We start from the raw sequence: 13,386 nt of genomic DNA, 5'->3' as shown, positions 1-13,386 counted from the left end.
GGGGGCATTTGGGGTGTAGGGGACATTTGGGGGTGCAGGGAGGATTTGGGGTGCAGGGGGAATTTGGGGGTGCAGGGAGGGATTTGGGGGTGTGTGGGGAATTTGGGGGTGCAGGGGTAATTTGGGGGTGCGGAGAGAATTTGGGGTGCAGAGGGGTATAGGGGATGCGGGGGGAATTGGGAGTGCATTGGGAAATTGGGGTGCCAGGGGGAAATTTGGGGTGCGGGGCGGAATTGGGCTACGGGGGGAATTTAGGGGTGTGTGGGGAATTTGGGGTGCAGGGAGGATTTGGGGTGCAGGGGGGAATTGGGGTGCAGGGGGGGAATTGAGGGTGTAGGGGGGATTTGGGGGTGCAGGAGGGAATTAGGGGGTATGGGAGGATTTGGGGCGTAGGGGGGAGTTTGGGGGTGTGGGGGGAATTTGGGGTGCAGGGGGTATTGGGGTTGCAGGGGGCATTTGGGGGTGTGGGGAATTTGGGGTGCAGAGGGGATTTTGGGGTGCAGGGGGCATTTGGGGTGCACGGGACATTTGGGGGTGCAGGGAGGATTTGGGGTGCAGGGGGGATTTGGGGGTGCAGGAGGGAATTGGGGGTGTGTGGGGGAATTGGGGTGCGGGGGGGAATTTGGGGGTCTGGGGGGAATTGGGGTGCAGGGGGCATTTGGGGTGCAGGGGGCATTTAGGGGCTGGGGGGGGCATTTGGGGTGCGGGCCTCGGGGCCCCGCCTTCGCCTTTAAGAGGTGGGCCAGGGCGGGGCCGGCCACGCCCCCCTCCCGTCTCGATAGCCAATCAGCGCCCTCTGCGGCGGGCGGGCGCGGGCGGGGCCGCTCCCCATTGGCTGCGCCGCGGCATGGAGACAGGCCGGCCGGCCCCCAAGCGGGGGCGGGGCCCGCGCCGCTGCCTCCTTCCCATTGGCTGGTGCTGTAGCCAATCGGGAGCCGGGGGGAGAGAGTTAACCCCTGAGTGCCCGGAGCGGCCGAGGGAGGGGGGGGCGACTGTCACGTGGGGTCCCAGGGGCGTGGGGACACCGGGGGGACAAAGTGGGGACACGGGGGGACATTGGGGGATATGGGGGCATGGGGGACATTGGGGATATTGGGGGCACTGGGGACATTGGGGGGACATAAGGGGACATTGGGGGATATTGGGGGATATTGGGGACATTGAGGGTCTTTGGGGACATTGAGGGACATTGGGAACATTAGGGGACATAGGGGGACTTTGGGGACATTGGGGAGACATTAGGGACATAGGGACATTGGGGGATATTGGGGGATATTGGGGGATATGGGGACATTGGGGACATTGGGGGACTTTGGAGAAATTGGGGACATTGAGGACATTGGGGACATTGCAGACATGGGGACATTGGGGACATTGGGGGACACTGGGGGACATGGGGACATTGGGACATTGGTGGATATGGAGACATCGTGGGATATGGGGACATTAAGGGGACATTGGGGACATTGGGGGAGATGGGGACATTAAGGGGACATTGAGGGACATTGGGGACATTGGGGACATTGGGGACATGGGGACGTGATAAAAGGGGACATTTGGAGGTGGACAATGGGGACGTCAGATGCAGCATGACATGGAGATACATGGGGACATTAGTGACATATGGGATGGGGATATAGGGACAGGGGGACAGGGGGATGGGGGGACATGGGATATGGGACATGGGGATATGGGGTATGGGGATATGGGGATAGGGAATATGGGGATAGGGGATATGGGGACATGGGGTATGGGATATGGGATATGGGGACATGGGGATATGGGACGTGGGACATGGGGGCATGGGATATGGGATATGGGGTTATGGGACATGGGATATGGGGACATGGGACATGGGGACAAGGGGATATGGAATATGGGGACATGGGATATGGGATATGGGGCATGGGATATGGGGATATGGGGATAGGGGATATGGGACATGGGGTATGGGATATGGGATATGGGGATAGGGGATCGGGGACATGGGACATGGGACATGGGGACATGGGGGCGTGGGATATGGGATATGGGGACATGGGACATGGGGATAGGGGATATGGGATATGGGGACATTGGGACATGGGGTATGGGATATGGGGATATGGGGACATGGGACATGGGGATAGGGGATATGGGGACACGGGATATAGGGACATGGGATATGGGGACATGGGACATGAGGATATGGGGGCATGGGGATATGGGACATGGGGACACGGGACCATTGCGCACATTTGGGTCCAGGGGTCCCACGCGTCCCTCCCCGCATCCTCCCCCCTTTTCCCCCGCCCCCCCACATCCCCCCCCCTCCTTCCCCGTCCTCCCCCCCGTCCCCCCCCCCACTTCTCCCGGTGCCAGCGGAACCGGGGCTGACCCTGCCCCGGGCGGGGGCGGCGGCGGGGGGGGGGCGGCGCTTCCTCAGGAAACCCCCGGCCCCGCGCCCGCTGCTCCGCGGGGACCGGCGGCGGCGGCGGCTCGGCGGGGAGCGACCGAGGGGGTGCGAGGGGTAACGGGGGGGGGGGGGGGTGCACACTCCGGGGGGGGGGGGTTGCACGGATGGGGTTGCACGCTCCTGGGGGGGCTGCACGCTCCTGGGGGGCTTGCACGCTCCTGGGGGGGTTGCACGGAGCGGTTTGCACGCACATGGGGGGGTTGCGTGCTCGGGGGGGGGTTTGCACGGATGGGTTTGCACGAGGAGGTTGCACGCCCCGGGGGGGGGTGCGTGGATGGGGTTTGCACGGATGGGGGGGGTTGCACGAAGCAGTTGCACGCGCACGGGAGTTGCACGAGGGGGTTTGCACGGGGGACGGGGGGGTGCGCGGAGCGGGTGCACGGCTGGGTTTGCGTGGAGGGGGTGCACGGAGCAGTGGCACGCTCGTGGGGGTGGCACTCGTGGGCTTGCACGGAGCAGTTGCACGCTCACAGAGGGGTTGCACGGAGGGGAACGCGTGGCAGGGTTGCACGGAGGGGTTGCACGGAGAGGTTGCACGGAGGGGTTGCACGGAGGGGTTGCATGGAGGGGTTGCACAGAGTGGTGTGCATGGAGAGGTTGCACGGAGGGGTTGCACGGAGGGGTTGCACAGAGCGTTGTGCACAGAGCAGTGTGCACGACGGGGTTGCACGGAGGGGTTGCACAGAGGGGAATGCATGGCAGGGTTGCATGGAGGGGTTGCACGGAGGGGTTGCAGAGAGTGTTGTGCATGGTGTGCTTGCACAGAGGGGTTGCACAGAGCAGTGTGCATGGCAAAGTTGCACGGAGGGGTTGCACAGAGGGGCATGCATGGCAGTGTTGCATGGAGAGGTTGCATGGAGGGGTTGCACAAAGTGTTGTGCATGGCAGGATTGCATTGAGAGAGGTTGCACAGAGGGGTTGCACTGACCAGTGTGCACGACGGGGTTGCACAGAGGGGTTGCACAGAGCAGTGTGCACGGCGGGGTTGCACAGAGGGGTTGCACAGAGCAGTGTGCACGGCGGGGTTGCACGGAGGGGTTGCACAGAGGGGAGTGCATGGCAGGATTGCACTGAGAGAGGTTGCACGGAGACGTTGCACGGTGTGTTTGCACGGAGGGGTTGCACAGAGCAGTGTGCACAACGGTGTTGCATTACGGGGTTGCACAGAGGGGTCTCCAGATTGCACCCATGGGGGTGCTCCGTCGGGGTGCCCCGGTGCCACCCCGCTGCCGTGCCGCCCTCAGGCCATGCCTCTGCTGAAGAAAGCCCCCAAGGAGGAGGAGGAGGATGGCGACCCCTTCGCCGCCAGCCCCGAGAGCCGCTACCGGCGCCGGGCCACCCTGGAGCGCCTGGTGGGGCTGGCACCCTTCGGCCGCGCTCGCCGCCCCGGTCCCAAAAACGGGGACGGGGACGGCGACGGGGACGGGGGTCGCGCCCGGGGGCTGCGGCGGCGCTCGGAGGATTTCGGGCTCCTGCGGAGGCTGCCGGGGAGGCGCAAAGCCAGCGTGGAGACCCTGACCGAGCGGCCGGTCCCCAAACGCAGCTCGCTGCTGCGGCTGGCCCTGGGGACAAAGGGACGCCGGGCGTCCCTGGCCGAGCGCTCGCCGGGGTCACCCGAACCCGACGGGGTCCCCGACGGGGACGGGGATGGTGTGGGACGGAGGCAGGAGGCGCGCAGCAAGGCCAAGGAGCCGCTGTCGGGTGAGCGGGGATGGGGGAGAGGGGGTGGGGGTAAGGGGGTGGGGGAGAGGTGGGGGGGGATGTGGGGACGTGGGGACAGTGGGATGGGGACGTGGGATTAGGGGACATTGGGATGGGGATGTGGGGACAGTGGGATGGGGACGTGGGGATGGGGACGTGGGGATGGGATTAGGGGACGTGGGGATGGGGACATGGGGATGGGGACATGGGATTAGGGGACATTGGGATGGGGACGTGAGGATGGGGGACATTGGGATGAGGACATAAGGGTGGGGACATGGGGACACAGGGATGGGGAACATTGGGATGGGGACATTGGGATGGGGCCATGGGGGATGCCGAGCACCCAGCTGGACCTCCTGGCTGCCGGGTCTGCAGCACCCGTGGGTGCCTCCCATACCCAGTGGGATGAACCCCCCTCCAATGACCCCAAACCCCCTCCAATGACCCCAAACCCCCTTCCAACACCCCCAAACCTCCCTCCAACACCCCCAAACCCCCCAAACCCCAAACCAATGACCTCAAACCCCCCTCCAATGACCCCAGTACCCCCCTACATCCCCTCCAACGACCCCAAACTCCAAACCAATGACCCCAAACCCCCTCCAATGACCCCAGTACCCCTCTACATCCCCTCCAATGACCCCAAACCCCCCTCCAATGCCCCCAAACCCCCCTCCAACATCCCCAAACCCCCCAAACCCCTCTCCAGTGACGCCAAAGCCCAAACCAATGACCCCAACCCCCCCTCCAATGACCCCAAACCCCTCTCCAATGACCCCAAACCCCCTCCAATGACCCCACTACCACGCTACATCCCCTCCAATGCCCCCAAACCCCAAACCAATGACCCCAACCCCCTCTCCAATGACCCCAAACCCCAAACCAATGACCCCAAACCCTCCTCAAATGACCCCAACCCCCCTCCAATGACCCCAATACCCCCCTACATCCCCTCAAATGACCCCAAACCCCAAACCAATGACCCCAACCCCCTCTCCAATGACCCCAAACCCCCTCCAATGACCCCACTACCCCCCCACATCCCCTCCAATGCCCCCAACCACGCCTCCAATGCCCCCAAACCCCCTTCCAATGCCCCCAAACCCCCCCCCCCAGTGCTGGAGATCCTGGAGCTGATCCAGCGCCGCGAGCTGGTGGCGGCGGACGAGCAGATCATCGCGCTGGAGGCCGAGTGCGTGGCGGCAGCAGCAGCAGCAACAGCAGCAGTGGTGACAGGGGCGTCACCGTCCCCACCGTCCCCGGTCCCCGCGGCGGGGCGGCAGGCGCGGGACGTGGCCCTGCTGTACGAGGCGCTGCTGGCTCAGCTCTGGGCGGTGGTGGGCGAAGCGGTGCCGGCCGGCCGCCCTTACCCACCCCTGCGTTTGGTGGTGCGGGTGCTGGAGCAGGAGGAGGCGGCCGACCGCCGGCACCCGCCGGGCACCCCGGGGCGCCCGCGCGCCCTGCGGCGCCGCTGGCAGGAGGCCGTGGGGCGAGCGGCGGGCGAGCGCTTGGCGCAAGTGGCACCGGCCGCCGGGCTGGGCGCGAGGCTGGCGGCGTTGGCCGGCCGGCTGGTGGCCGACCTGGGGGCCGTGCGGTGCCACGTGGCCCCCGCCTACCCCGCCGAGTACGGCGCCTTCGGGGTCTACGCCCGCGGGTACCACCGGGCGCTGGCGCAGCAGCTGGGAGCCCTGGCGCAGCGGCCCCTGGCCGTGCCCGACCTCTACCTGCTGCTCGACTGGCACAGCAACGCCTACCCCAGGTGAGGCGCGCGGGATGCTGGTGGCACCCATGGGACCCCCGTGGTGCCCGTCCCCTTGGCACAATGGGCACCCAGTGTCATCCATAGGACCCCCTGGTGCCCATCCCCTTGGCACGCTGGGTGCCCACTGGCACCCATGGGACCTCATGGTGCCCGTCCCCTTGGCACATCAGGCACCCACTGGCACCCATGGGACCTCATGGTGTGTGGCCCTTTGGCACACTGGGTGCCCACTGGCACCCATGGGACCCCGTGGTGCCCGTCCCCTTGGTATGCTGGGTGCCCTCTGGCACCCATAGGACCTCATGGTTCTTGTCCTCTTGGTACACTAGGTGCCCACTGGCACCCATGGGACCCCCTGGTGCCCGTCCTCTTGGCATGCTGGGTGCCCACTGGCACCCATAGGACCCCGTGGTGCCCATCCCTTGGCACACCAAGCACCTACTGTCACCCGATGCCACCCATGGGACCCTGTGTCACCTATCCCCTTGACACATGGTCACCCGGTGCCACCCCTGGGACCCCTCAGCACCCATTCCCTTCACCCTCTGGGCACCCCCCGTCACCCATGCCCCCCACCCCACCCCACCGGGCACCTGATGCCACCCCCCTGTCCCTCTGCGCGCCCCCGGGGCTGTCCCCAGGGTGGTGGGTGGGTGACACCGGGTGCTGCGATGCCCCCCCGGGGGGGTGCTCTGAGGGCTCTGTGCCCGCAGGGAGGTGCTGGGGCACCCCGAAATCGGGGCCCTGCTGCAGGCACAGGCGCTGGGACCCCTCCTGCCCCCCGAGACCCAACGGGGCCTCGAGAGGTCCTGCATCGCCGCTGTCAAGGTACGGCCCGGGTGGGCACTGGGGTGGCACTGGGGAAGGCACTGGTGGCACTGGGGTGGGCTCGTGAGGTGCACTGGGGTGGCACTGGGATGGGCATGGGGATGGAAATGGTTGGCACTGGGATCGGCACTGGGGTGGCACTGGGATGGGCATGGGGACAGACACAATGGGCACTGGGGTGGCACTGGGATGCATGGGGACAGAAATGATGGGCACTGGTGTGGCACTGGGACCAGTATGGAGACAAACACGTTGGGCACTGGGGTGGCACTGGGATTGGGCACTGGGGTGGCACTGGGATGGGCATGGGGACAGACACAATGGGCACTGGGGTGACACTGAGACTGGGACTGGTGGGCTCATGAGGTGCACTGGGGTGGCACTGGGATGGGAAGGGGAACAGACACAATGGGCACTGGGGTGGCACTGGGATTGGCACTGGGGTGACACTGGGACAGGCACTGGGGTGGCACTGGGATTGGGCACTGGGGTGGCACTGGGATGGACATGGGGACAGCCACAATGGGCACTGGGGTGGCACTGGGACAGGCACTGGGGTGGCACTGGGATGGACATGGGGACAGACACAATGGGAACTGGGGTGGCACTGGGACAGGCACTGGGGTGGCACTGGGATGGGCATGGGGACAGCCACGATGGGCACTGGGGTGGCATTGGGACCAGTATGGGGACAACCATGATGGACACTGGGACGGCACCAGTTTGGCCACTGGGACATGCGCCACGACAAGTCCCAAGGCTGGGGGCAGGCGGTGGCCCTGCGCCCCCCTGTCCCTGTGCCCGGTGTCCCCACGCGTCCCCGGTCCCCAGGCCAAGGTGGAGGTGGCGGTGGCGCAGGAGCTGCAGCTCAGCGAGGACACGTGGGCCGAGGAGGCTTCCAGCGATGACCTGCAGGAGGGACTGGCCACCCGTGTCACCGGGGTACGCCTCTGTCCCCTGTCCCCAACCCCTTGGGGACCCGGTGCCCTGCAGGGTGTCCCCCTCGCCCCCGTGGGGCTGCCTGGGTGTCCCACAAGGTGCCGGGGACACCGGGTCGTAGGGAGCACGGGGGACGTGGAGGGACATTGGGGTGGTGGCTGGCACCCCAGGGGACACCGGGGTGGTGGCCACGTCCCTGTCCCCAACGGTGCCCGTGCCCACAGCTGCTGCGGGCGCACGTGGACCGAGCCCCCCAGATCACCCCCGAATTCGGCATGGAGATGGCCCACAGCCTGCTGGGCGTGCTGGTGGCCTTCCTGCACAGGTGGGCACGGGGACATGGGGTGGCATGGGACAGGCGTGGGGACAGGGGGAGGGGACATGGGGGGACAGCAGATGGGCACGGCGAGGTGAGGAACCGGGGACGGGTGCAGGGACGCGGGGCAGAGCTGGGGTGGGTGTGGGGGACACGTGGGGGACAGGGGGCACTGGATGAGCGTGGGGTCCCCAGGGTCCCCAGGGTGCCACCGTGGGTGACTCCCATGGGTGCCACAGTTTCCAGCGGAAGGTGGAGCGGTTCCTGGAGGCCCCCGGCGAAGCCACCCCCCCTGACGGTGCCACCGGCCGGGCCATCGCCCTGGTCAACTGCTGCCCCCCCTTCAGGTGAGGGCACCCCGGGCACTGGGTCCCTTGGGGTCCTTGGGGTGCTGGGGGTCCCTGGTGGCTCCAGGGTGCTTGGGGTCCCTGGGGGACTTGGGGTCCTTGGGGGTCCCTGGGGTGTTTGGAGTCCCAGGGGGATTTGGGGTCCTTGGGGTGCTTGGAGGTCCCTGGTGTCTCCAGGGTGCTTGGGGGGGTCCCTGGTGTGCCCAGGGGTCTTTGGGGTGCTTGGGGGATCCTGGTTCCTGAGGTCCCTGGGGTGCTTGGGGTGCTGGGTGTCCCTGGGGAGCTTGAGGTCCTCAGGGTGCTGGGGGTCCTTTGGGTGCTAGGGGTCCCTGGTGTCCCTAGAGTGCTGGGGGTCCTTTGGGTGCTAGGGGTCCCTGGTGTCTCCAGGGTGCTTGGGGGGGTCCCTGGTGTGCCCAGGGTGCTGGGTGTCCCTGGGGAGCTTGAGGTCCCCAGGGTGCTTGGGGTCCTTGGGGTGCTGGAGGTCCCTGGTGTCCCCAGGGTGCTTGGTGTCCCCAGGGTGCTTGGTGTCTCCTGGGTGCTTGGTGTCCCCAGGGTGCTTGGTGTCCCCAGGGTGCTTGGGCTCCCCAGGGTGCTCGGGGATCCCTGGTGTCCCCGGTGTCCCCGGGGTGCCGGGGCACCCTTCAGCACCCACTGACTGCCCCGTGGCAGGGCCTTCGCCGAGCGCCTGGCACAGTTTGGGCACCCGGAGGGCGAGGAGCCGCGGCGCCAAGCCCACGCCACCCTGGACAAGGTGACGCGGCTCTGCAACCACGTCCTCACCCAGCGCCTCTTCGAGGACCTCAAGGTGAGGTGGGGGTGGTGCCCCTGGGTGCCGGCCAGGGTGCCCACCCTTGGGTGCTGAGCTGGGGCGAAGCCCGTGGTGGTGGCGCCCATCTGTTGGGTGCTGGGTTTGAAGTTAAACCCATGATGGTGATGCCACCCTTGGGTGCTGAGCTAGGCTGAAACCCATGGTGATGGTGCCACCGTTGGGTGCTGAGTTGGGATGAAGCCCCTGGTGGTGGTGCCATCCTTGGGTGCTGAGTTGAGGTGAAACCCATGATGATGGTGCCACCCTTGGGTGCTTGGTTTGAAGTTAAACCCATGATGGTGATGCCACCCTTGGGTGCTGAGCTGAGGTGAAACCCATGGTGATGGTGCCACCGTTGGGTGCTGAGTTGAGGTGAAACCCATAATGATGGTGCCACCCGTGGGTGCTGAGTTGGGATGAAGCCCCTGGTGGTGGTGCCACCCTTGGGTGCGTGGTTTGAAGTTAAACCCATGATGGTGATGCCACCCTTGGGTGCTGAGCTAGGCTGAAACCCACGGTGGTGGTGCCACCGTTGGGTGCTGAGTTAAGGTGAAACCCATGGTGATGGTGCCACCGTTGGGTGCTGAGCTGAGGTGAAGCCCACGACGACGGCTCCACCCTTGGGTGCTGGGTTGAGGGGCGAGGCCGGGGTGTCACCCAATGGGTGCCTGCCCCTCGCCCAGCCCTACTTCAACAAGCTGATGAAGCGCAAGTGGCTGACGAGCTCGGACGCCTTCGACACCATCGTGATGCTCATCACCAGCTTCACCCAGAAGCTGCGCTCGCTGCGCCCCGAGCCCTACCAGGTGGGTGCCACCGCCGGCGGCGGCGGGCTGGGTGCCGGCGGCACCCGTGGGTGCTGATCCCGTGCGTCGCAGGTGCTGGTGAGCGAGATGCACCGGCGGGTGCTCATCGAGTACGTGCGGCCGCTGCTGCAGGCGCGCCTGGTCTGCACCTCGGCCAAAATGCGCGCCCGCGTGGCCGCCCGCCTGGGCGACGAAGCCCGGCAGCTCCGCGAGCTCTTCGGCCGCTTGGTGAGCACCGGGACCCCCCCCCGACGCCCTCGTCCCGGCACCCACGGGTGGCGCCAACCCCAAAAAGCGGTGCTGAGACTGCTGTGCCGGCAGGATTCGGCCTCGCCCTGGTTGGATTCGGTGGTGCCGCGGCTGCGGGAGCTGCTGGTGCTGGAGGACACGGCGGCGCTGCAGATGGAGGTGGGCGTCCTGGTGCGCGACTTCCCTGATGTCCGGTGAGTGGCGGTCCCCCAAGGGGAGGAGGGGGGGGCAGCGGTCACCGGGAGGGGGTGGCACGGCCACACTGGACACCCTGGCCCTGTGGGGATGGAGCCTGGTGGCACTTGTGTCCCCATGGGGTTGGGAGCATGGTGGCATGCATGTCCCCATGGGGATGGGAGTGGGGTGGCACTTTTGTCCCCATGGGGATGGGAGTGGGGTGGCACTTGTGTCCCCATGGGGATAGAAAAGGGTGGCACGTGTGTCCCCATGGGGATGGGAGTGGGGTGGCACGTGTGTCCTTATGGGGATGGGAGCATGGTGGCATGCGTGTCCCCATGGGGATAGAAGAAGGGTGGCATGTGTGTCCCCATGGGGCTGGGAGCATGGTGGCACATGTGTCCCTATGGGAAAGGGAGCAGGGTGGCACTTGTGTCCCCATGGGAAAGGGAGCGTGGTGGCATGTGTGTCCCCATGGGAATGGGAATGAGGTGGCATGTGTGTCCCCATGGGATAGAAGAAGGGTGGCACTTGTGTCCCCATGGGGATGGGAGCGAGGTGGCACACATGTCCCCATGGGGTTGGGAGCGAGGTGGCACGTGTGTCCCCATGGGGGTGGGAACATGGTGGCACGTGTGTCCCTATGGGAAAGGGAGCGTGGTGGCATGTGTGTCCCCATGGGGTTGGGAGCGAGGTGGCACGTGTGTCCCCATGGGGATGTGAGTGGGGTGGCACGTGTGTCCCCATGGGGATGTGAGCATGGTGGCACGTGTGTCCCCACGGGCACAGGAGCGAGGTGGCACGGCCAGGCAGGACGCCACCTCCCCGCAGGGACCGGGGCAGGACGTGGTGTCCCCACGGGTGGCAGGACGCCGCCTCTGTCCTTCCCGGCAGCCCCCGCCCGCTGCCGGTCCCTCCTGGCCGCCCGCCGCCGCCGCGTCCCGCGCCAAGTCCCCTCCCCGGCCCTGGGTCACCCTCGGCCACCCTCGGGGCTGGTGGCACGCGTGGGCTCTGCAGGACGAGGCCGGACACCCCCGGGCGCGGGGCCAAGCTCCGGCGCCTGGCGAGCTTTAAATAGCTCCAGTCAGGCCTTCAACTGGGACCAGTTAGAGCTGGGAAGAGGGCTGGCCCCAGAGCTGGCTGCACGCTCAGCCCGAAACAGGGCGCACGCTCACCCCAAAGCGGGGTGCCCCCTGACCCTAAAACAAGGTGCAGTGCTCACCCCAAATAGGGGATACTCTCACCCCAAAGCTGGGTGCCCACTCTCCCCAGTCTGGGTGCCCACTCACCCCAAGCTTGGTTCAGTGCTCGCCCCCAAATAGGGGGTATTCTCACCCCAAAACAGGGTGCCCACTCACCCCAAAACAAGGTGCAGTGCTCACCCCAAATAGGGAGTATTATAACCCCAAAGCTGGGTGCCCACTCACCCCAATCTGGGTGCCCACTCGCTCCAATCTGGGTGCCCACTCGCCCCAAAACAGGGTGCCCACTCGCTCCAATCTGGGTGCCCACTCACCCCAAAGTTGGGTGCCCACTCTCCCCAATCTGGGTGCCCACTCGCCCCAAAACAGGGTGCCCACTCGCTCCAATCTGGGTGCCCACTCACCCCAAAACAGGGTGCCCGCTCACCCCACACCCAACCCCCTGCTCCCCCCAAATCCCACACCCCCTCTCTCACCACCCTCCCCTCGTTCCCGCAGGAGGAAGCACGTGGCGGCGGTGCTGGACGTGCGGGGGCTGCGGAGCCAGGCGGCGCGCCAGGAGATCCTCGGGGTGGTGAAGGACCTGGAGCAGGGCGAGGGCGAGCCGGGGCTGCCCCGGGAGCGCGCCTTCTTCTCCGAGCTGGCCGTGACGCGCGAGGCGCGCTGCCTCCCCTTCGACCTGCAGCGCCTGGCGCGCCTCTCCCGCCTCCGCCTGCGGCGCCCGCACCCCGAGCGCCCGGCCGAGGCGCGCCTGTGACCCCGCTGCGGGGCGCTGCGCCCCGAAACCGGGCGCGAGGCGGCGCGCCGCGGCTGGGCGCACGCTCACCCCGAAGCTGGGTGCAACGCTGTGCTCCGGAGATGGGTGCGCGCTCACCCCAGGCCTGGGTGCAAGGTTGCGCCCCAAAGCTGGATGCAACACTACACCCCAAAACTGGGCGCATGCTCACCCCAAAGCTGGGTGTAATGCTGCATCCAAAGCTGGGTGCAGTGCTGTACCCCAAAACTGGGTGCACGCTCACCCCTAGCTTGGTGCAGTGCTGCACCCAAAACTGAGTGCAGTGTTGCACCCCGAAGCTGGGTGCATGCTCACCCCAAAGCTGGGTGTAATGCTGCATCCAAAGCTGGGTGCAACGTTGCACCCCAAAGCTGGGAGCAATGCTGTGCCCCAGACCTGGGTGCAATCTTGCGCCCCAAAGCTGGATGCAACACTACACCCCAAAGTTGGGTGCAATGCTGCATCCAAAGCTGGGTGCATGCTCACCCCAAAGCTGGGTGCACGCTCACCCCAAAGCTTGGTGCAGTGCTGCACCCAAAACTGAGTGCAAGGTTGCACCCCAAAGCTGGATGCAACACTACACCCCAAAACTGGGTGCATGCTCACCCGGAATCTGGGTGTAATGCTGCATCCAAAGCTGGGTGCATGCTCACCCCAAAGCTTGGTGCAGTGCTGCACCCAAAACTGAGTGCAGTGTTGCACCCCAAAGCTGGGTGCACGCTCACCCCAAAGCTGGGTGTAATGCTGCATCCAAAGCTGGGTGCAAGGTCGCACCCCAAAGCTGGATACAACACTACACCCCAAAGCTGGGTGCATGCTCACCCCAAATCTGGGTGCCTCTCTGTACTGCAGAGCCGGCTGCATTGCTGCACCCCAAACCTGGCGGTGTTGCAGCGCCCTAAGGCCGGGTGAGCGCAGCACCCCAAAAAAACTGGGTGCACCCTAAGGCTGGGTGAGCGCCGCACCCCAAAACCGGGTGCGTTGCTGTGCAGGGCTCACTCTGGGCACTGCGGGACCC

General features: G+C 66.2%; 1 protein-coding gene across 1 annotated transcript; it reads left to right on the top strand.

Annotated features, from left to right (window-relative positions):
* The first annotated feature begins 2,326 nt into the window (after window positions 1-2,326).
* Window positions 2,327-13,016, top strand: EXOC3L2 (exocyst complex component 3 like 2). The gene is made up of 12 exons (XM_084501945.1): window positions 2,327-2,509; window positions 3,700-4,156; window positions 5,276-5,918; window positions 6,635-6,749; window positions 7,581-7,691; window positions 7,913-8,013; window positions 8,244-8,351; window positions 9,021-9,156; window positions 9,843-9,965; window positions 10,038-10,193; window positions 10,287-10,408; window positions 12,092-13,016. Exons 2-12 carry the CDS (start codon window positions 3,703-3,705, stop codon window positions 12,348-12,350), a joined length of 2,328 nt encoding a protein of 775 aa, XP_084358071.1. The 5' UTR covers window positions 2,327-2,509; window positions 3,700-3,702; the 3' UTR covers window positions 12,351-13,016.
* Window positions 13,017-13,386: the final 370 nt, after the last annotated feature.

Source organism: Aythya ferina (assembly GCF_964211825.1).
Source record: "Aythya ferina genome assembly, chromosome: 35".
In the NCBI taxonomy this organism is placed as follows: domain Eukaryota; kingdom Metazoa; phylum Chordata; class Aves; order Anseriformes; family Anatidae; genus Aythya; species Aythya ferina.
Note: the sequence above shows the minus strand (reverse complement) of the source record. Positions and strands in the feature narration are given on the sequence as shown.